This window comes from Pongo abelii, chromosome 16, assembly GCF_028885655.2.
Source record: "Pongo abelii isolate AG06213 chromosome 16, NHGRI_mPonAbe1-v2.0_pri, whole genome shotgun sequence".
NCBI lineage: Eukaryota > Metazoa > Chordata > Mammalia > Primates > Hominidae > Pongo > Pongo abelii.
The window spans coordinates 54,414,639-54,439,793 of NC_072001.2; the positions used below are offsets into that span (position 1 = coordinate 54,414,639).

Sequence of the window (25,155 nt, forward strand, 5' to 3'; positions counted from 1 at the left end):
CCTGTGGGCTATTCCTGGTGGACACATCCCAGCCTGGTCAAACAGCCCTGCAGGCTGCCCCCAGTGTGCACACCCCTTAGCCAGCTGAACAGCCTTGCACCAGTCTCAGACCTGAGAAACAGCCCCATGAGCCCCTAACAGAAACGCCCCCAGGCCAGCTGAGCAGCCTTACGCCCACACCTCAGGCCTGAGGAGCAGCCTCACTGCCACCCCAGCTAACACAGTCCCAGACCAGCTGAGCAGCCCTGCACCTGCATCACAGGTATACAAATAACCCACGGGCAACACCCTGCAGAAACACCCCCAGGCCAGCTGAGCAGCCATGCAATCATGTCATGGGCCTGAGAAATAGCCTTGTCCCCACCCCTAGCAGACAAAACCCCAGGCCAGCTGAGTAGTCGTGAGCCCACATATGAGCCCTGCGGTCTGCTTCTGGCAGGCACACCTCCAGGCTGGCCAAGTGACCATGTACCCACACTCCTGGCCAGAGTAACAGACCTGTAGCCCCAATCCCAGCCAACCAGACCCTAAGCTGGCACATATGCACCCCAACCTGAAAAACTGCCCAGCGAGCCCACCCTGGCAAAGCTACATGACCATCACCGCCAACTCTTTCAGCCTAGGCAACTGAGAGGATTGCAAATGCCACTAATGTGGATTACAGGTGAAGAAGCTACATGGAGACGACACCACTGTATCCATCTAACCAATGCACTCCACCAAACCAACACCTCAGTACCTATTCATAGTAACAAGTCTTTCCCTATGAAACCTACTCCATAAAATTAGAAGAGGCAACTTTTTCTGCCAGATGCATAGAAATCAATGTAGAAACACACCAACCATGAGAAAGCAAGGAAATATGACACCAAAGGAAAAGAATGGAAAGGAAAATACTAATTCTCCAGTAACAGACCCATCATAAGGAAACATATGAAATGCCAGAAAAATAATTCTTAAGGAAATCATAGTCTTAAGGAAACTCATTCAGATACAAAAGAATACAGATACACAACTAAATGAAATCAGGAAAAGAATTCATGATGTGAATTTCAAATTCACCAAAGAGATAGATATCATACAAAAGAACCAAACAGAAATACTAGAGCTAAAAAACTCATTGAATGAAATAAAAAATATAATCAAGAGCTTCAACAACAGACTAGACCAAGCAGAAGAAAGAATTTCTGAACTTGAAAACAGGTCTTTTGAAATAACTCAGGCAAACCAAAAAAAAAAAAAAAAAAAAAAAAGGAAGAAGGAAGAAGGAACAGAAAAAAAGAATGAAGAAAGCCCACAGGATTTATGGGACCCTATTAAGTAAACAAATATTCATATTATGGGCATTCCAGAAGAAGAACAAAAGGGAAAAGGTGAGGAAAATATATTTAATAAAGTAACAGCCCAAAATTCCCAAGTCTTGGGAAAGAGATAGGCATCTAGGTCCAGGGTGTTCAAATAATCCCAGATAGATTCAACCTAAAAAGATCCTCTCCAAGGCACATGATCAAGTTGTCAAAAGTCAAAGACAAGGATCTCCTCATTTTTATTCCCAAAAGGTAGCCAGTGATCAATGACCAGTATTTCATTTCTTATGATTTGTTTCAGGAAACAACCAAAGGAAATGGAGGAGGCAGACATAACATGTGTGCACATTCAGGTGCATGTTTGCACAACATACATATGCCAAATGCAACAAGAACCACACTGCTGTGCATCTTACTTTTTTCACTTAAAAATACAGCACATATTAACACATGTATCTACCTCAATTTTTAATGACACACTGTTTCTATATGTGGATATATTAAAATGTATTTAACTATTATATTGACAAAAACTTAAAATGTTCCATTCCTTTTAAATTATTGAAAACAATGCTGATAAATATCCTTTAAGTGCTTGTAATATCTAAATTATTTAGGATAACAAGGAAAAAAGAAAATTTACCACAGAGGCATAAAGTTTTTCCAAGCCCATGTGACAAACCAATACATGTAACAGCCAAAATTTCCATTTAAAAAAATGGCTATATGATTATGTAAAAAGAGCTACAGAATGTGGCAAACATTTTGTATGCTTGTTAAATATATACGTAATTAGAATAGGATGGTAATCCTATCTAATCCTTTAGCCACACAAGAAATTTTAATAATAAATTCTCAAAGTTGAAAAGCAAATCTGGTAATGATTTTTCTTAATCTAAGTGAACATTAGTTCAGAAAGTGTCTCTTCCTTTAAAAAAGAAAAAAAAGAAATTCACAAAATGTCCTACCTTGATGTTCATCATCCTCCTTTGGTGTTTGTTCCAGTAATGTGTCCAAGGCTCGGGTGTAATCTTTCATTACCCAATAGGCAAGACTACGCAGGAAAGGATCAGGATGTAATCTTTTGCAACTGAATCCTGAGCCATCCTTTTGGCAACCCAAAATCTTCTGATTTAGGATAGATATATAAGTGGATGAAGTCTCAAATTCAGATTCATATAAACGGGCAATAACCATGGCTAGCTGAATATCTTCCATTTTTTCAAGACATACCTGCAAATTTAAATATTAATACTTATCTTACTTAATGATAATTATTTAGAGAGATGAAATATCCCATCAATACCCTGAAATTATCTACCATTTATATCCTAATGGTGGGCGAAGGGATAGTGAAGGGTAGTTAAATGATCGATAGGAGATTAAATAGCAAAAAGAGTAACAGGTTGGAACTTAGTAGCTTCCAAACTAGACAGATCATTTATAAAATAAGCATGAAACAAAGTATATTAATATCATCTCAGACTTAAGATCAACTTAAATAACATTCATTTTAAAATTAAATACTATATATGACACTAGAATTTATATACCACTTCCTCTTAATTTCCAAATATATTTCTGCATAATCATAATTATTACTATCTGCCTCATATTTAAATAGTAAATAACTTATGAAATACAGCCATATGTTCTATTCATAGTCTCTGGGAGCCTGTATTCTAATGCAACTACCAGTTCTGAGCATTTGAGGTCATTTAGGCAATATGAGCATCTCTCAGTCAACACTTCTCTTTGCTTGAATATCTTTTAAGCTAAACTTCCAATTTTAAAATCTTAAGCATTTGTTATTTAAAAAAAGAAACTTATATGCCTGGGATAATTGTAAAAAAAAAACCCCAACTAATTCTAAATTTAAAATACTAAAGTACTTTCACTTAATTGAATATTTCCTATTTTTCTATCATGTATTATTTCCAATTGTATTTGTCCTTTACCTGTTCATATTGTTCATGATAGTAATCTAAGAGGAAGATATCAGAAGTAAACAGAAACATTTGTAATTACTCTCATAATCAGCTGCTAGGATTACATATCAAAAAGTGGGAAGTTTTACCTCCTCACATCATTTTCTAATTATATTATATATTATATTATATATTCTAATATTATAAACTATTATAAAACAGTACAAACTGGAGTTTGTTCCTTATTTATGAATTTTATTTAAAAAAAACAGCTTAATGTATCTGCCTTTCTGCACAGAATAAGGAGGTTGTGACCTACGTACTTTAAATAGTTCAGAATCACAAGATGGTCTGGAAGAAGACACTCATAAACTATTTTTCAGCATTTTTTTCATACATTTTACACATAGTCTTGAAATGCAATGTGCCATATATGAAATTTTTCTTTTTTTCTTTTTGAGATGGAGTCTCACTCTGTTGCCCAGGCTGGAGTGTAGTGGCGCGATCTCACCTCACTGCAACCTCCGCCTCTCGGGTTCAAGTGGTTCTCTTGCCTCAGCCTCCCGAGTAGCTGGGACTATAGGCACGTGCCACCACACCTGGCTAATTTTTGTATTTTTAGTAGAGATAGAGTTTTGCCATGTTGGCCAGGCTGGTCTTGAACTCCTGACCTCAGGTGATCTACCCTCCCTGCCCTCCCAAAGAGCTGGGATTACAGGTGTGAGCCACCATGCCCAGCCTGAAATTTTTCATTTGTTTCTACCTTGAATTTATTCATATTTTCCTTTACCACAGTGTCACTATTTTAAGTACAGCAACCTCTGTAGTTATTCTATGTCCTAACAAACATATGACCAAAAGTTACAATCTCCTCTACAACCTTCTTAGGTTTTCAATCTTTTACAAGTATTATATGGTGCGTTTTCTTATTTATACCTCTATGGCATCTTTCAATGAACCAGCTAGCAAGAAAAAAGCAGCCGATTGTTCAAAGCGTTGTTTTCCAAGTAAGCAAAAAGCATTTTTCAAAGCAGCTTTTCGCCATCTATCTTCATTAAAGTTGTGGCTGAAAAATGTTGTCATTTTTTCATCATGCTGTGACCTGGGAACCGAGCATAAACATAAAGTGGTTAAACCAAATTTAAAATGTTCTACAGAATGTGTAATAATATAAAATAAAAACCTCAAACAGAAATCTAAAAGAACAATAACTTCAAGGACAGGCATTTGTTATCAAGCATCTCTTCACTTCTTCTAAGCATCTCTTCACTGCCTTATGTATACACAAGGCAATAGTGCCTTGTGTATACATAAATAGGAAACAAGAGCATTTTTTACTTTGCAAAGTGCTTTTATCAACTTTTAAAACATCCCATCCTTTAGATTAGGCTGAAAAGATATTTTACCCATTTTTTTCAGCTAAAGGAACCAAGTTGCATAGAAGTGGATTTGATGAAGCTCATACACCTAATTATTTTCAAAAGCATTAGGTTTCTTACAGCACAATCTTCATTCTGTTGAATCACGTTAAGTGTCAAGGCAACTTACCTAAACAGACCCCACACTACTGCTTTCTTCTTCATTGAAAGGTAGAATAGTGCAGCATCTAAGGCATCATTGTTCCTTTGAAAAGAAGCTTTGGCAACCTAAGTGATAAATAAAATACTAAATTCACAATTTGACAAAAGAATTACAATCTATTAATCAACAATAATGTTCCCCTGCTACTTCCATGGCTGATAGAAACTGTGGAGATAGAAAAAGTTGGTTCTGTTTCACAATCTCCAGTAGGTTATAATATTAACACATGCTCTAGAGATAATCATTTGCAAGCCAGTAATTATGGTAAAAATCCTAATTACAGCCAGCACTTACTGACTATTTACCATGTACTGGGCACGAGTCTATGCACCTTTTGTTATCTTATTGCATCACTACAAACCATGAGGTACTATCATTATTCCCACTTTATAGATGAAGTGACTGAGACAGAAAGGTTAAGTGAATTGCCTACAGTCACACAGTAAGGGTTAGAAAAGGGAATAGAAACCACGTAGAACTGAAACTAACATAGAAAGCAATAAAGAAGGCAGAATATTCAATAGATGTGAGCTTTTTCTTGAAAATTCAACATGTTATATTATATGTAATCACATTATCTTAAACATAAGAGCATATAGGCCATACCTTATTTTTCCAAGATGCTGAGATATAGCCTCTGCAAATCATTAAGTTGAAAGGCATAATGACAAAAAACAGTGGATGTTTTATTAATTAGCTCACATTGATGGCAAAGCAGGAAGCTATAATACTAAGGTATGGGAGAAAGGGAAAAGACACCTAAAATTACATCATGAAAATGCTTTACTCTCGGGCCGGATGCAGTGGTTCATGCCTGTAATCCCAGCATTTTGGGAGGCCAAGATAGGTAGATCACTTGAGGTCAGGAGCTCGAAGGCAGTCTGGCCAGCGTGGTGAAACCCCGTCTCTACTAATAATACAAAAATTAGCCAGGCATGGTGGCGCACACCTGTAGTCCCAGCTACTTGGGAGTCTGGTTGGGAGAATTGCTTCAACCCAGGAGGAGGAGGTTGCAGTGAGCCGAAATCACGCCATTGCACTCCAGCCTGGGCGACAGTGCAAGACTCCGTCTCAAAAAAAAAAAAAAAAAAAGAAAGAAAGAAAGGAAAAAAAAAAGAAAAAGAAAATGCTTTACTCTCAATACTCTCTTCCCTTCCCCCTTTTAATTGTGTTGTCTGCCCCCTATCATTTAACTTAGTGCTTCAATATGTTAGATCATTTTTAGAGGAATTTTATTTGTATTCAGCTGATTTATAATATACATTTCGAGGCAGAAAATGTACATATCCCTTTGATTTAATTGTAAGAAATAAATTACTTGTGGAAATAAATCATGTGTATATTATCACAGATAATTATAATGACAAGACACATGTTAACAAGAAGTAAAATCTTTGTGGGATACGTCTGAAACATTTCAGATAAAATATGTCCTCTTTTATCCAGTGCTTTGGAATATAAAAAATTTAATGTAGAAACTGTATCATTTATATCCTTTAACAATTAACTTTTCCTGTACATCAGAAATCACATTTTTTAGTTGGTGCAGGAATGAATTCCTTCTTGTATCTGTGCTTATTTTGAGAAAAGAAATACTGATATTTTGTTGGCAGCCTTACATGTAACAGTAAAATAGTACTTTTATACTCACATTTAAAACTGTGATCTGAGAACCATGCACACCAGAATAATGCGATGCTGATTAAGATGAAGAAACCTCAGCCCTACCACTACCAAATTAAAATCTCTGGTTATGGGATGCAGAATATGCATTTTACGTAAGTTTACCAGGTGAATCTTCTTTGGGGAACTACTATTAAGGAATAAATCAGGAAAAGGTCTTTGCATCCTTCGGAGAAACAAATTCATACTTCACAAATATAGTACCACTGATTGTACTCCAGGGAATTCCAAAGGACTAAAAGGAAAATATGAATGAGAATTCCACTTTCCTAATCCTGCTAAAGTAGAAAAGGCACAGGCTAAATCTAACATTTATAAATGACTGGAGTTTGGGCTTGTTACCCATCCTCTCTGAATCTTAGTTCCATCATGTGTAAAATGGAGACGATGACATGGGGTTGATTAGAACATAACATGGAATTATTTATGAAAAGCAACTGGCACCAAACCTGGTAGAGAGCTGAACTGAATTTTTTTTCCTAAAAGGAATCTACCAGAAAACTGACTCCAAAAACCTGCCTTAAAAACTTTTATAGCCCTTTCACTTGCTGCCACAGATATGTTCTTCAAGTACATACAAATCAAAACTGTTTTTATCCAATGAGATTTCAAGTGTGCAAAGAACGTTTGCTACTTATTCAACTAGTGATGCAGAGAGTCCTTTGTATAAAAAGAGTTTTTTAATGTATTGTAAATAACAAACAAGAACTCAAGTTTACTTTCTAAAGTTAGATTTTTCCATTTTCTTAAACCAGGGCACACCTCAACTAATAACAGAAAATATTATTATTCCAAGGATATATTATAAATTCAGCCTATATAGAAAGACATAATATCATACTGCACGGACGTTTTATAAAGGTCAAGTTTTTGTAATCTCCAAAAAACTTTATTTAAAAAAGTCTCACCAGGCATGGTGGCTCATGCCTGTAATCCCAGCCATTTGGAAGGCCGAGGAGGGCGGATCGCCTGAGGTCAGGGATTCGAGACCATCCTGGCCAACATGGTGAAACCCTGTCTCTACTAAAAATACAAAAATTAGCTGGCTGTGGTGGCGCACGCCTGTAGTCCCAGTTACTCAGGAGGCTGAGGCAGGAAAATCGCCTGAACCCAGGAGGCAGAGGTTACAGTGAGCCAAGATCACACCATTGCACTCCAGCCTAGGTGACAAGAGCGAAATTCCATCTCCCAAAAAAAAAAAAAAAAAAAAATTCTCAAGACCTCAAGATAGACAAACAAATTTCCCACTACAGGTTTTCTGGGAGACAGTATCTTTTCTTTAGGAAAAGGTTTTTTTAATATAACTCAAAATCCACTAAATAAAAGTTACCTTTTCAATGCACCTTCGAAGCGTGTTAATGTTCCTCACCCACCACCCTATGCCCATAGCTCTTAATTCAGACCACTGGGGGTCCCCTCTCTGAATTGCTGGAATCATATTAATCAGTTCTTCTTCAGCCTCAGAATGAAAAGCCCAGGCAAAATGGCATGTAGAGACACCTAAATTGGAAATATAAAATAATAACCTGCATAACTGTATCAAATAAGAAGAAAAACAATTTTTCATGCAGTCACATAAGCATTCATTTTGGAAAGAATTTTGAAGCAGAAAGAAAGAATGAAAGGCAGTCTGTCATCATTAAGGACTTTATACTATAAAAATTTCTGAATAGAAGATCAATAATGTGATACATAAAATCCAAATCTCTTTTTCCCCAAACATTTGTTTTCATTTCCCCTACAAAAATAGGGACACTAAAACTTAATCATTAGAAAGAATAATATTTGAATATCAGGCCATTCACATGTACGGCACACCAAATTTATCAAGAGGTCATAAGAGCTGCCCAAGCTCACATAACTAAGAGTGCAGGGCCCAGGCCTGATTCCAGGTTTCTCTGTCACCAGGACCTGTGAATCCGGCCCGCCCAAGAGGACACAAGGTGTGTTGTCCCCCACAAGAGACCAGGGGAAGGAAAGTGTGGTGAAAGCTTCATTCAAGTCAAAAGCACTTGGCTCACAGGCCTGGATGTCGATTCTAGTGCCACTACCCCATTCTTCTCTCTAGCCATGGAGCTAAATATCACTTCAAAGCAAGCTCTGAACTTCGTAAGAGTTCCAGAAAATAATAAGGGTAAGTTACAATCATGACGTACATTCCTCTGCTTTTAGTGTCTTCAGTTAAAAGTTTAAAGCTGCCTAATACTGATGCTTTTTGGTGAACATTGTTTTTTGTTTTGGGTTTTTTTTTTTGTTTTTTTTTTTTCACCTGGGAGAAGACTGACAGGGATCTAGGCTGTTTGTAGAGGCAACAAAATCTTTACTGAGGCTATTAGACTTTTAAGTACTAATGGATTTATCAACAGTTCAATTACTGATAACACTCTTACTGATATTCGACTTACAGCAGGTAAAAACAAAACATAATGAACGTGAACCACACAGAATGGCAATCAATAATGGGAATGCTGGGAAGAACTCTGGGAAGCCTTGGAAAGAAGCCAAACTAGTCCAAGTAGCCATCTGTATGAACTCATTTTAGAAACAAAGAAATGTCTGAGGTCAATGAAAGTCACATTACAACACAGGCCTCTCAATGCTATTAAGTATCAACATTGTTACACATAATTTTTTTCATTTTCAACTACTATATAGATTTTGTACATAGTTTAAAGCTTTTCTAATAATTACTGCTTCACTATAATTTCCTTAGAAAGTATAAAATAAAAACTATTATTATTTTGAATAACAATCTTAACTCTTTTAAATTTCCCATTGCCAACAGTCATATAACAACTGTGTTTGTAATCATACTACAAAATTAATGCAACATGTCTTGGCTGCCACTATAAATTTAGGGGAAAACACCAGAAAAAATTAATAAAATAAATTTAGTTTTTTATAACCTGAAAGGCAGACTAATTTTTTCACTATTTAAATTTCTATCTGCTGTGAGAGAATTATTTATCAAATAATTGATATTCTGCTTTAGAAACTAATATATAGCAACACAAAATGCATAATTTTGCTGATATAAAATGACAATACATAGCATATTACATTCTATATCCTTAAATTAATTAAAATTTTGGTATAAGAAGAAACAAAAATACACACAGACATGTCAGAAGAATTAGGTTCAGAAAGCAAGATTAAGAGCAGTGAATGTATTTGAAAACCTGCAGAGGTGAAGAAAGTTATTAAGGAAGAAAAAGAACAGGGGCACCAATAGGCACTTCTTTTTATTTACCTACCAATGGCAGGCTATTCTCTGCAGTTTACCTCTGCTCTTCTCAGCTTTTCTATCTACGTACTGGCTACTTAACTTTTCCCTGAAAACTGCTCCCAGGACCAACACCTACAACACCAGTCACTTCTCATCACCAATGTTTTAACTGCAGTCAAAGGGAAAATGGAATTTGACAAAGCTTTAGAAATTTGAAGTGTTTTAGACTGCCCTAGGAAATGCACAAAATTGTCATTAATTGATTCAATACCACTTGACTATCACCCAAAACTAAAATTTAAGAGAACGTGGAGATACCATTTTAAAAATCTATCCAAATGGCATAGATAGCTTAAAATGTTAATATCAAATGTGGGCAATGGGTTGAGATTTGGCACCACCAAACTTCTTTTTTATTTTATATTTTTTATAATTTTTTGTTTTCAATTTTTGTGGGTACATAGTACGTGTATACAAACTTCTGGGAATGTAAATGAGCACAGTATTTCTGAAGGGCATTTTGGTGATACTTATCAAGACTGAAGAATTTTCATGCCTTTTGATTCAGTAATTCCACTGCTAGAAAACTAGCATGAGGAAATAATCAGGAATGCAAATATTTACATGCCAAGGTACAAGGTTATTCATTAGAGTGATAATTCAAATAGAAAAAAAAACCTCAGCAAAATCTATTTCAAAAACAAAGGACTGGGCAGATGAAATATAGTTTAGACACAGAATCTCAGATAGCTATTTATAGTTATGTTTTCAAAGAACATTCATAGGTTAAAGGGTAAGTGCCATGGGTAAGAATAAAAGTCTATCAAGCCTAGTATTCTAGGTTCTATAATACTAAGACATATATTATGGGACTGTTTCCAAGATGTTGGTTTCAAAAGAAATATAGTCCACTGAAATGAGCTCTGGACTGAGATTCGAACTCCCAACTCTTCTAATAAATAGTCCTGTATCCTGGACAGGTCACTTTTAATTCTATAGTTTCAATTTTTTAATCTGTAATAAGAAGGCTGATATAAATCCTTATGTCTCAAATCAGGTGTGGCATTATGCTTGAAGTACGCAAATCCACTGTTATCAATATGGCAGATCTTCCTGAATCATCAACTTTTATTTGCTGGCAAATAACTAGAACATAATGCTTACATTACAGTCAATATAAAAACACATCGCAGAGCAAAGTTTACATAATTTTTCAAAGAAAAGACATCAAGATATTCAGGGCTACTCTGCAGACAGCCACTTTGGGTTACAACCTCAGGCATACCACATTTACCTCCTAAGCTACTACTCTAGTAAATAAATTCTAAAAAACTTAGTTAGATGAGCAAAAGTCACAGAATAGAGCTGAAGGATACATAGAAAAATGGTAAGTGGGTACTATGTGACAGAAAGATCTTAAGGCCAGTGATAGGTGTGCACGTAATGACTTACCTAATGTTTACACACAAACATGATACACCCCATCGCTCCAATATTAAATAAAAGTTGTGCAAAGCTTCAAACAGTGACTGAATTACCTTGATGAAGTAGCTGCACTCGGTATAAAGGAGGCAGCGATGTCAAAAGGCATGTGTGTAGGCGCATAGCTAACAAGTATCTCAAACCACACTCATCTAATGTATCTCTTCCTGTAATTTAAACAGGAAATATGTTTAAGGAAAAAAGAATGCAAGAGGCCACAAACTGATAAGCTATAAAACAAACATTAAACTTAGTCATAATTTATATAAAATACATAAGATTTTTTAGTGTATTCCTTCCTGAACACTTTAACGTCTTTACAAAAAATTATCTTTACAAAAAAAAATATGACTACTAAACTCTTAAAAGAAAAATGATTTGGAGAAATACAATTAACTATTAGAATAGATAACAAGTGCATTTATATTGACTCATAATAAATGAAAGATATCTTGAAATCCAATAAAAAATATATTAACTATAGTAAGTTAGGTACAACATTTAATAATATTTTCTACATGAATTCCGATGAGATGTAATGGAAATTACATAACTGATGTGAAGTCATTTGTTATATATTTGAACAGGTAATATTTTCTACCTTGGTTAAATTAACTGAAATATGGTACTATCAAAGATTTAAAATTTGAATCCCCAGGCTAGTTAGTGTTACATGGTTAGGTTGAACCTTCACCTTGATTCTACAAATTTATTTATACAAATTAATTCCACTTAGCCGAAGTATGAAGGTATGGCAAGTGTAACCAAAACTATAGCCACTGCTGGATAAAAGCAAAGCAAAAATACTGACAGCACCTAGCCCAATAACTGACACTTCGGAAGCACTCAATGATTATAGAATCAAATAATATTTTCCAGAAAAAAAAAAACAAAAACTTTTAAATTGCCAAAGATCAAGCCCCAGCTCTGCTTCCCATTACCTATATCAATCCATCCATCTATTTATTTAGCTAGATAGATAGCTATTAGGTTGGTGCAAAAGTATTTGCAGTTTTGCCATTACTTTTGCATCAACCTAACATCTATCTATTTATTTATAGACATGAGATCTCACTATGTTGCCCAAGATGGTCTAAAAGTCCTGGCCTCAAGCAATCCTCCTACCTTAACCTCCCAAAGTGCTGCCATTACAGGTGTGAGCCACCATGCTCATTTGTCCGTTTATTCATTCAACAAATCAAGCATCTATTACATACATGTGAGGGACTCTTCAGGTACTGGGAATTCAGCAGTGAATAAGGCAAAGTCCCTACTCTCTTGGGGATCATATTTTAGGAGGCAGAGACAAACAATAAACAAATAATATGTGGAAATTAATGCTATGAAGGGAAATAAAGCAGGACTGAGAGATAGGGAATGCTGGAGTAAGAGAGTTCTATTTCATACAGCATGGCCAGGAAAGAACTCTCCAATAAGATGACATGCCAGCAGCAATTTGAGGAAGTAAAGGAATGAGCCATGCATGAATCTGGAAGAATAGCATTCTAATAGAGCAGAAATGAGCACAGATCGTGTGGGGCCTTTTAGGCCACTGTAAGGCTCTTAACTTTTATTCTAAAGTGAGACAGGAAGGCACCAGTATATGTTGAGCAAAGGAGAGATTTAATGTGATTTGGTTTTAAAAGAATCACTGGTTCCTAAGCAAAGAACAGATGGAGGTAAAAAGAATAAAGCAGTGAGGAAATGACAGGGACTTGGACCACAGTAGTAACTGCAGAGGTAATGAGAATTGATTATTGGATTCTGGATATTAATAGAACTGATAGCATTTGCCAATGAACTGGATATGGGGTATGAGAGAAAGCAGAGTCAAGAATGACTGTAAGTTGTCTCACCTGAACAAATGGAAGAACTCATTTACTTAGAATCCATTTACTGAGATGTGTAACTCATTTAATCTCTGAGCTTCAGTTTCCCACCTGTGAAATGGAGACATTCATTCCTGCCTTATTACCGCATGAATGTCCACTGTGACCAGGATACACTATTTCTATATTGCTTAGCCAATGATACAGTTTTGTATTAGAAAGCATAAACTATTTTTTACAAATTATGCCATGCCTACTTTCTTAATGTCCCACAGTAAAAACTAATATATATTAAACACACAACACAAGCTTAAGGTTGTTCTGGGAAGAATCTCACTCAACTGCATACAACCTCATAATGGTTAAGATTTTTCTCTTCCAATTAATAGTGAGAAAAAAAGTCATAGGCAAAACCCTAGAAGGTCTCTAGTTATTTTAACCTGCAGAGAAGAAAACTTTGGGGGATATACTATATGGATGTAAATCTATATGAAGAGATATTTTCCAGCTACCTTTCCCCTACAAATCTGGAAATTATGAAATAGTTAAAAGGGTACAGGCTTTGAGTCAACAATTTATCCACATATGAACCCCACTTCTACTCCTTAATGCCTATGTGATCTCAGATGAGTCCCTTAATTTCTTAAGGATCAGTGTCTTCATCTATAAAGTTAAACATAATAATAGCTATCTGCTAGAAGACTGTGATAATTAAACATGATAAAGTAAAGAAAGTGCCTGAAACATAGCAATTTTTCACTCCTCCAAAATATTTATTGAATTAATGAAATTTTGATCATTAATTTTCAGTTTCCTTTGCCAATGCCATCATTTACAATCAACACCATTACCCTAAACTATGTGCATAAAAGAGAATGGAATCTAGTTCCAGGAAGCAGCCAAAAATTTTCTAGTTACAGAAGGAATTAGGCAAAATACGTATGACATTAACTGTATGGAAATCTCTCTGAAGAGACTTTTTGGAGAAAATTAGGTAATTGTAAAAAGTTGTTTATGGCTAGAAATGGGAAGACCAACAAGTTGAGCCCATGAGGTCCCAATAAGCCTCATGATTCCATAGTAACATTAACAAATGGGCTGTTATTATCAAAGAAAAAATCATAGGGATCAATCTGTGTTAAAAAACAAGAGACTTGGCCAGTCCATGGTGACTCATACCTACAATCTCAGCACTGTGGGAGGCCAAGGCAGGAGGACTGCTTGAGCTCAGGAGTTCGAGACTAGCCGGGGCAACGTAAGGAGACCTAGTCCCTACAAAAAAATAAAAAGAAATTAGCTGGACCCCATGGTGGTGCACACCTGTGGTCCCAGCTATTCAGGAGGCTGAGATGGGAAGATTACTTGAACCTGAGAGGTTAAGGCTACAGTGACCCATGACTGCACCACTCAACTCCAGCTTGGGCAACAGAGCAAGACCCTGTCTCAAAAAAACAGACAAACAAAAAACCCACCCAAACACACACAAAAAAACAAGATTATAAATCTAAAATGACACAAAGGTTTCAGTGTAAAAACTAATGAGAGAATGCTCATGGATCTCACAAATCCATGCATTCATATGCTGGCCTCAACCGTCTTTTCTAACTGAGCATATTATATAATAGTAATTGCCCATTAAGGAGGTCTTTTCCCTGCAAAGTTTGAAAGTTGAGACTGCAATTCAATAAATGATTCAGTATACAGATAATACAAATATTTCTATTAGGTACAACTTTATAAATTTTTAGTGAGAATATTTACCTGAGCAACTCTTATCTCTGCTTTCATCAAGCTCAGTACTGGTAGTAGCCACTGTATCAGCCAAAGCTACAAGGAACATCTGCTCCAAACGGGTAAGGCCTGGTAGACTTGAGTGCATAAGATGACTTGAAAGTACCCTTGCATGTTCTTGGCCAAAGTAAGCTGGTCCATATTGAGAAAGATTTATTACTTTTGATTTGTTTTCTCTCTTTTCAGGCTCTAAATCAATATCATCCGTTGTTATATCCTGGATTTGAAACAGCTCTGAATACTGATCCTCTGGTTGACTTACTATCTGATCTTCATAGCTCTGTGGTATCTTTGTACTTTCTTCTGAAATTCTGTAGGATGTATCTTGATCTGCAGCAAGTAATGCATATAGTGGTAGTGGAGGGATAGAATCTATCTCAGTATAATCTCGAGTACCATCTTTTCCTACGGTGACTGTTTCCTTTGCTGTACTGCCACTTACACTAATAGTTCGAGAGAGATGTCGCTTAGTTCCTTCTCCAGCATCAGGATCTCTAACTATTGCTACTTCACCTGCAATACATTTTACTAAATGAGAGAGAATGGCTTTAGCCCTTCGCACTTTCCCTAAATCCATCAATTCTAACAGCTGAGTTGGATGATATTGTGGAAGAGTAGGGGAAAGTACATGTGCAGCCTCAAATAAGCCACCATCTTGAATTACAGCTGGTGAACAAAAAACATCATCAGAAATAGCTGTTCCTTCAACAATACTTTTTCTTGCCAGCATATTAGATTTAAAGGTCGAATGATCTTGCATTGCTGCCTCTTCTGCATTAGGACTATCAGCTTCAGTGTCTCCAAATTTGACAGCATGCTTCCACTGTGCATATACATGCATTTCACAATCCATTCCTACCACCAATATCCCATCTCTTACCCAAGAGAGAGAAACAGGCAGTGAAGGAGTACCATCAACAGAAGATACCAAGTCTATAGATCTAAGAAGAACCCATCTTGACTTAACTCCTTGCTTGATACTACCACCTAGTGGTAAAGTGATGACAGCTACTCCATCCTTACTGTTGGTTTGCTCAGTCACAATTCCTGAAAGCCTTCCATACATGAAGATATTTGCACCGACCCCCACTGTAAGAATGTGGGAGCCATCTTCTTTTGATACCCAGTCCAAATGTACTAAATGTTTGATATTCGGAATAAGATATCTATCCTTGCTCAAGAGTGCATCTGACTTGCTATATACAAACAGATTACTGTCGACGCTGACCCTTGAATCAAGTACACTCCCAACCTTAACCAAATCATCAAGATGAATTGTTTGTTCTAAAACCCACTCTGATCCTCCTGTAGATTCACATTCAAATATACAAACATGCATGGAAAATTCTTTAGAAACAAAACCATTATGGTGGATAGGTTGCTTATAAGCCACTGCAAGGCGACCTGTGTATGAACAGCTAACAGCAACTGGTCTTCCCACAATGCTCACTGTACTGCTATTATCTTCTCCTTCATCATTCATCAAAGGCCATCTCTTCCAATGATAAATTTCTTTCTCATCACTTTTATTACACTCTGGGTTGGCTTCCATACAACATTTCCAGAAGCGTACTTTATTGTCAGAACAAGTTGTAACCACTAAATAAGGTGCAAGGCACACTGGATAAATTGAAGAAGAACTCAGATGGCCTTAAAAAAGAAAAAGCAAATAGTTAGTTATAATAATAATAAAGCCACAAAATAATATGGTAGTAATCAAATTCTGGAATGTGATCAATTCAAAGTCACTATGAGCTACTTCAGAATATCTCTGCAGTCTTCCTCTTAACTAGTATCCCACTAAATGTCCATTGGCCAGCATATCTATAAAGGTCTTCAAGAGCCCATCAGTGAAATCAAGGTATGCAATAATAATCACTTAATTTGTTTTTAGGTAATTAAGTTTAAATGAGGCAACCATTTAATTAAAATAAAACTCAAAAGCACTGAAACAAGTCAGCCCTTAATGTGTTTCTATTATTTATATTTACCTTCACAACATGCTTCCTTAGAATTTCATACTATATATTTAATCATTTTCATCATGAATACTTAACTGAGCTTTACAATTTGCCTTTCAAATGCCCCAACCTTCCCTCAAATAATCCAGATCCCAGGTGGTACATCAAATTTTGTTTCAGACAGCAAAACAGACCAATAGATCTTACCCATTTTACCAAGTTTAATTCATCCTCTCTTAGCACTGAACCAGAAACCTCTTATCTATTCCTGACTGCCAAAGACTAACAATGCACATCTGTTGTCAACTGTAAGACAAGGGGATATAGAGATTAAAGATCTGAGGTCAGAAGATCTGGATTTGAGTTTCAACTCATCAATAAGTTCATTAACAGTGGGAAAGCTACTTAATCATCTGAGCCTGTTCCATCTAAACAATTGGGATCAGTTACTGTTTCCCCTAGATTATTATTGTCAAATAAGACATTTTATAAGGCGTCTGTAAAATATAATTTATTATCATGAACTCCAATAAACTTATTTGAGTATAACCCAAACCTTTCAAATATTTTGAAAAATTAACAAACTGGCCTAGATCTGCACCAGCCAAAAAAGCCCAAGAGTACACTCTTCTCAATATGATCTTTCCGACTGTGAATGCAAACCTGTCTTACGGATGAATAAGAAAACACCCATACTGAATATCATTCACCAGTAATTTTAGCAGCCCTGAACCTCCAATTTTGGTTTCCCAAAAACACTATTCTAGAAACTCCCCAATTAAAATTCTATATGTAGATCACTTTAAACACAGCTGCCAGACTTGCCCTCCAAATATCTACCTTGCTAAAGTCAGTATCATTCCAGACCACCCAAACTATAGTCTTTTATCCTGCATTTTTCCTCAGAGTATCTGCCAACTCTTGTTCAAACATTCTTAATAAAAGTGAGACGTGATTACCACAATGTGAATGAAAAGTCTTAAATTTTTAAAAAAGCCTCAGTGGTTTACAAATGAATGTTCTTCAAAATTTTACTATCATTATATTCCAAAGTATAGGCAAGACACCTCACATTAAAATATTTTCACTATTGGCTGGGTGCGGTGGCTCACGCCTGTAATCCCAGCACTTTGGGAAGCCGAAGTGGGCAGATCACGAGGTCAGGAGATTGAGACCATCCTGGCTAACACGGTGAAACCCCGTCTCTACTAAAAATACAAAAAATTAGCCAGGCATGGTGGTGGGCGCCTATAGTCCCAGCTACTCGGGAGGCTGAGGCAGGAGAATGGCATGAACCCAGGAGGCGAAGCTTGCAGTGAGCCGAGATAGCACCACTGCACTCCAGCCTGGGTGACAGAGCGAAACTCCGTTTAAAAAAAAAAAAAAGAAAAATTTTTTTCACTATTTTGGCCGGGCGTGGTGGCTCACACCTGTAATCCCAGCACTTTGGGAGGCCGAGGTGGGTGGATCACGAGGTCAGGAGATCGAGATCATCCTGGCTAACACGGTGAAACCCCGTCTCTACTAAAAATACAAAAAAAATTAGCTGGGCATGGTGGCGGGTGCCTGTAGTCCCAGCTATTCGGGAGGCTGAGGCAGGAGAATGGGTGTGAACCCGGGAGGTGGAGCTTGAAGTCAGCCAAGATAGCACCACTGCACTCCAGCCTGAGCGACAGAGCAAGACTCCGTCTAAAAAAAAAAAAAAAAAATTTACACTATTTTTTGTCAAGCTGATTACATTTATCACAGGAAATTTTGTGTGTGTGTGTGTGTGTGTGTGTGTGTGTGTGTATGGAGTCTCACTCTGTCGCCCACCCAGGCTGGAATGCAGTAGTGTGATGTCAGCTCACTGCTGCCTCCACCTCTCGAGTTCAAGCAATTCCCCTGCGTCAGCTTCCCAAGTAGCTGGGATTACAGGCACGTGCCACCACACCCAACTAATTTTTGTATTTTTAGTACAGACAGGTTTTCACCATGTTAGCCAGGGTGGTCTCGAACTACTGACCTCAAGTGATCCACCCACCTCAGCCTCCCAAAGGGCTGGGATTACAGAAGTGAGCCACTGCACCCAGCCAGGAAATTATTTCTAATAAAGACATGTTTCTAAACATCTAGACATATCATTAATAGAAAATAAATCTTTATTTTAATGTCAACATAGCACATATTTCAGAAGAGTTCATCTATTTTATCCACTAAAGAGTTCATACATTTTATCACTCTGAGCTACCACTGCCCAGTCTTAAAGTGACCTTACCTGCTGAAGGCGTTGCTCTTATTACTTCAACTGATTCTGGGAGATCAAGGGGTTGGCTATACACCAGTCTAGAACTCAGAATAAGTTTACTGGCAGTTTGAAGATTGGCAATTGATGAAGAATGTGGCATGGGGCTCACACTAGGAGAGGTTTCTGGAGAAGAATCTACATTCTTCTGTCCAGGGACTGAAAGTAGACTCTCAGAGGAAGCCCCTTCTGAAGCTTTAGCTTTAAAAATAAATTATAAAATTACAAAATGTATGTATATCATTACTATAAATAGGAGCTAGAATATTACTTTGTTATTATTTAAGAAACATAGCTTCTTAAAAGTATTTTGGAGGTGAGGATACAGAGAAAAGAGAACTCTTTTTAAAACAGAATGACCATATGACTCAGCAATCTCACTACTAGGCGTTTACCCAAAGGAAAGGAAATCAGTATATCAAAGGGATAACTGCACCCCCACATTTATTGTAGCACTATTCACAACAGCCAAGATATAAAATCAACCTAAGTATCCATCAATGAATAAATGGATAAAGAAAATGTCGTATATATACACAATGGAATACTATTCAGCTATAAACAAGAATGAAATCCTGTCATTTGCAGCAACACAGTTGGAAACTGCAGGTCACTATGTTAAGTGAAATAAGCCAGGCACAGAAATACAAATATCACCTGTTCTCTCACTCATATGTGAGAGCTAAGAAAGTGGATCTCATGGAGGTAGATAATAGCATAATAGATACCAGAGAATGGGAAGGGTTGTGGGGTGGGTGAAGAGACCCTTTAATAGGTACAAACATGAAGGTAGAAGAAATAAGTTCTATTGTTTGATAGCACAGTAGAATGACTACAGTTAACAACAATATATATTTCAAAAGAGCTAGAAGAGAAGATCTGAAATGTTCCCAACCCGAAGAAACAATAAATTTCAAGGTAATGAATATCCTAAATACCCTGATATGATCATTACATATTCTATGCATATATAAAAATATCACATGTACCCCATAAATATGTATAATTATTATGCATCAATAAATTTTTTTAAAAAATTACTTTGGAGACAAGGTCGATTTTCAAACTTTTGCTTAGTTACCCTGATAAGCTTAAATTTTTTTTTTTTTTTTACAATTTTACTCTTTCTTAGCACCAACTCCATCATGCAAGACTGACAGGGAAGAATCACAACATGTAAAAGCTAAAAGAAACCCCTTATACAGTCCAGTGCTTACAACCTTTAAAACACATTAAAAGCTTGAGGAATTTGTTAACATGCAAATTCCCAGGCCTAACCACAGAGACACTGATTTAGATGATATGGGGTAGATCCCAGTAAAGCAGCCCAGGTGTTTTTGAAATAGATGGATCATGAACCAAACTTTAAGAAATAACAATATACTGCCTCACTTATAGATTAAGAAATTTAAATTCAGAGAGCTTAGTGATTTTCCTGAGGCCATGTAATTAGCTAGGGGCAAAGAAGACATTAGACTAGCAGCCTCCTATCAAGTACTCAAATCAGAGAATGATTTCAAGAATAAACACAAAAACCAAAAGTTCTAAGAAAATTTAAGATAGTATTAGTTGACAGCCTTTGTAAGCCATATTGACTTGATCTTCCAAAGAACTTCCAGTGAGTGTAAATCTCTGATTCAGTTATCTATTCTTCCGTGACATGTAAGTGATACTCTATATTTATTTATTTATTTATTTATTTATTTGTCTCTCCCCATTGGACTACAAATTCACTAAAGGCAGGGATGATGTGTTGTTATTGCCTTGTACATCTCAAAGAGCACCAGAATATCCAATAAATAATAATCAATCCTCTTGTTTCAGTTAAACATGTCTATCTTATAATGGCAGGCCACTAAGTAAGAAATATTTTCACATTTTTTTGAAAATGAAATAAGACTACAAACTTGGATCCGTAGTCAGAAGACAGGAGTCCCACTCCTGGCTCTATCACTAATGAGATGTGTTTCCTTTGGCCAGGCACTTCACCACCATCTCTGGCTGCTTTCTCACCAGCAAACTAAGGTTAAACTACATCATTTCTCTTCCTGTAAATCATGCTATTTTCTAAAATATATCTCATGCTAAGAAAGAAAATAAGAGCAGAAAAAAAAGCAAAGACTTTAGAGTCAACAAGGCCTAATTTTGGAAACTTAGTTCTGTGACAAACCATATAATGGGACTTGGTCAAGTTACATACCCTTACTCCATTAGTAAACTGGGGATAATATCTATCTCACATATATAAAGCACCAATCTCAGTGCCTGGCACCCAGAAGGTACTCAACATGTTTCCTTCTCTAATAAAATTTAAACCAATCATTTATCCTCTAACAGGATATTCACTACTGCAGTAAATTCAAGCGTTAAATGTGAACAGCAGGATACACTGTTAACTCTGCAGCAAAGATTAGAACAAAAAGATAGATGCTTTCTATCACAGCTAAAAAGAGTACATTATTTGCCTCTACTGAATCTCATTGTCTGTGACCTACTGCTGTCACAAACAGGGTAGGCAAGCAACTCAACTCTAGCCCTGGCTTTAGTGAGACACACGCTTCATAAGCAGTGGGGACAAACAAGATCACATGGTTCCTGTCCTCCCACAAGGACCTGTTACTACCTCTATAAATCTCTTCAGAGCCACTCCCATTTCTGTGCCCAATTCTAGAAATTACTACATTCTCTGCTGGGTCAATCTCTTCCTGATGAACTGGTTTTAGATCCCTTCTCTTGCATTTCTATCAAACAACATATAATGCAAAGAATTAACTCCATAGGCTTTGAAAGAATTTTTAAATTCCCGGTGCCTCAAGAAGATTAGGCTCAACTAGGTGAAGGTAAAGGTTCTGTCACATAATTTGGCTTTTCTAATGCCAATTCATGGCCCAGTTAGAACTGCTACAATTGTGATAATGTATAATACACGTGAACAAAAAAGTACAAATTATTCTTTCACTGTATTAAATGTTATATAAAAAGTTGTATAAAATCAATTAATTACAAGACATAATAAAATCTTACAACTCAAATATTTTGAGTTAACAGTTTAAAGCAGATTCAATGTGATATGGCTATCCATGCAGTTCTTCATTTTAACAATTATCTCTCAAAAAGTAAGTTTGTTTTTAAAAAATCTATGATCAATTTCTTTGCTTCATACTACAGATTTCCCAATTAGTTTGGAGATTAATCTAAATGTGTACAACAAAAGAATGGCTGAAGTAATTTTTTAATCACAATTGCATTTTTTTTGAAATGGAAAAATTGACAAAGGGTCTCACTTTGTCACCTAGGCTGGAGTGCAGTGGTGCAGTCTCGGCTCATTGCAGCCTCTGCCTCCAGGGCTCAAGCAATCCTCCCATCTCAGCCTCCCAAGTATAGGCACATGCCACCACACTTGACTAATTTTTTATTTTTTTGTAGAGATGAAGTCTCACTATATTGCCCAGGCTGATCTCAAATTCCTGGGCCCAAGCAATCATCCTGCCCTAGCCTCCCAAAGTGCTGGGATTATAGGCATGAGCCACCATGCCCATGCCCAGCCTGTATTTCTTAATGCTCTACAAAAACATTTCTGCTTATAAGCCTCAGGCACTCAATAGTATTTTATCAAACAGCAATTCTGCTTTTTTTTTTTTTTTTTTTTTGAGATGGAGTCTTGCTCTGTCGCCCAGGCTGGAGTGCAGTGGTGCAATGTCAGCTCACTGCAACCTCCACCTCCCGGGTTCACGCCATTCTCCTGCCTCAGCCTCCCGAGTAGCTGGGATTACAGGCGCCTGCCACCACGCCCAGCTAATTTTTTGTATTTTTAGTAGAGACAGGGTTTCACCGTGTTAGCCAGGATGGTCTCGATCTCCTGACCTCATGATCCGCCAACCTCGGCCTCCCAAAGTTCTGGGATTACAGGCGTGAGCCACCGCGCCCAGCCAATTCTGCTTATTTTAATGATGATAAAGCTGATGATGTACAGTGTATTGGATGGGAATGTGTATTAACAAAAAAGTACAATATTAGTTCTATGGACATCTAGAACAGTCATAATGTACACTCAATAAATATTCACTAAAAAAAATAAACAAAGCTTTTATTTTTTTTCAATATGTCTAATGTGCCCATAGGCTGGTTTTTAGGATTAACCAGTTTCATTAATGATTTATGACCTTGTAATTAAAAGTTTAGAAGAGACATAATTCAGCAACTCAATTTACAGTTTAATGGAACTTCATTTTACAGAATTAACCAAAGTAAAGCATATTCTATAAAATGAATTCACTATGTATCATCTTTGTATAAAACTATAATTACTTACCTAAACATGCTTGTACAGATTTAAGATGAAGGTGCCACATATGCAGAATAGAGTTATTATTGCTGTCCTTCTCAATTACTACTAGAAAGAACTTTTCTGAAAATGGTGGTGGGCGGTATCCTATTATTCAAAGGAAAAGGATATTTAAATTAGTATGTTTTTATGGGGTTAAAAAACCACTTTTTAAAAGCTACCACCACCTCTTGATATGCATGGAAGTTGGGAAGAAAAGGCAAGAAAGACTTTAAGGAGGAGTTTTATATAATTTTTGTACCGAAAGTTAGATAGCTATCAAGGACTAATGAAGTCATGTCAAAAGTACACAAAAGCTAACATGAAAGGATACCTACTGGTCAAAGAGGGGACACTTTGAGCATCAAAGAATAAAACTGAATACAATTTGTTAAAACATATTTATTCTATTACAAACTATGAGTTCACACAAATACCAAAAAAGGTACATAAAAAAGAAAGGAAAGGAAAGAAAAGCAGCAGAAGAAGAATGGGAGGAGGAGAGAAGGGAAGGAAGCGGGGTGCTGAGCATACAAAAGCTCAAGCCAGCCTCACAGGATGCCCCTGGAGTAACTGGGGCACTTACTCCTTATTTAGAAAACTGGCAATTAAAAAGAAATAATAAAATAAACATTCATCCTGCTTTTCTTGCATGAAAACAGCATTAAAAAAAAAAACAAGTTTGGGGGAAGGAGCAGTGGTAGGGTAAAGAAGAAATTTTGTAGAAATTCCATGCATTTTTTAAAAAAAGACATTACTTGTATATATAATTTTCCCTGCTGACAATTATATTCTTCACAACTGAAAATGAGATCTATGCAGGATAATAAAAGCTTTCCTTAATCATTAAAACTCATAATGACAACATATTGGTAATGAACGCTGCTAGAGTTAAAATTGTGGCCTCTAACCATTTCCATTAAAAGAAACAGTTTGGCACCACATGTTCTCACTCATAAGTGGGAGTTGAACAATGAGAACACATGGACACAGGGAGGGGAACATAACACATCGGGGCCTGTTGGGGGATGGGGGGCTAGGGAGGGGAGAGCATTAGGAGAAAGACCTAACATAGATGACGGGTTGATGGGTGCAGCAAACCACCATGACACGTGTAAACCTATGTAACAAACCTGCATGTTCGGCACATGTATCACAGCACTTAAAGTATAATAATAATTTTAAAAAAAAAGAAACAGTTTGGAAGGATGATTCCATTCTTGTAAAGGACAGCTACAAGATAAACCCAGGAAAATCTTGCGCCTGAAAGAAAGTAAACTATTACAATAATGAGGTTATGTCAAAAGGACACAGGACCTACTTCAAATGGTACTTACTAGCCTAATATAGGACTATGTAAGCATTTAAAACATGACTGCAACTGATTGAAATATCCTACGTACATAAAAATCCATTGAGTTATATGATTACTTCTCTGTATGTATATTATAGTTCATTAAAGAGTTTTCTTAAAATGAGTTCATATTGATACTTAAAAGACAAAGAAATCCAACAACAATAAATTCAACAGTAGCAGCTAGAGATAACCAGCGCGCAGACTCCTCATTCTGAAACTGTCAATTAAATGGAAAGAACTAAGCACTTAACCTTTCCAAAAAGAACTGTTTTTCAAAGTAATCCAATAGCCCTAGTTGATAAATGCTTTTCTTTACAGATGCTTTCCAGCTAATAAATAAATGAGAACTGATAAAATTGGAAAATCATAATTTTTCAATCCCTAATGAAATAACTGGTTTAA

The 25,155-nt window shown here is 36.5% G+C and overlaps 1 protein-coding gene across 11 annotated transcripts in view; it reads right to left on the reverse strand.

The window, feature by feature from the left end:
- Nucleotides 1-25,155, reverse strand: part of DMXL2 (Dmx like 2) — a 175,950-nt gene that overhangs the window by 35,968 nt on the left and 114,827 nt on the right. For 6 of the 11 annotated variants that reach the window (XM_054531478.2, XM_054531476.2, XM_054531477.2 and 3 more), the window contains exons 16-23: nucleotides 23,385-23,504; nucleotides 19,046-19,273; nucleotides 14,798-16,477; nucleotides 11,264-11,374; nucleotides 7,830-7,999; nucleotides 4,784-4,881; nucleotides 4,172-4,337; nucleotides 2,276-2,540 (exon numbers count right to left, since the gene is read on the reverse strand). In XM_054531478.2, the coding sequence (XP_054387453.1) occupies nucleotides 2,276-2,540; nucleotides 4,172-4,337; nucleotides 4,784-4,881; nucleotides 7,830-7,999; nucleotides 11,264-11,374; nucleotides 14,798-16,477; nucleotides 19,046-19,273; nucleotides 23,385-23,504 (2,838 nt within the window). Of the gene's footprint in view, nucleotides 1-2,275; nucleotides 2,541-4,171; nucleotides 4,338-4,783; nucleotides 4,882-7,829; nucleotides 8,000-11,263; nucleotides 11,375-14,215; nucleotides 14,309-14,797; nucleotides 16,478-19,045; nucleotides 19,274-23,384; nucleotides 23,505-25,155 lie in introns of all 11 variants that reach the window. The other 5 variants (XM_054531475.2, XM_054531473.2, XM_054531474.2 and 2 more) reach the window with 2 other exon arrangements.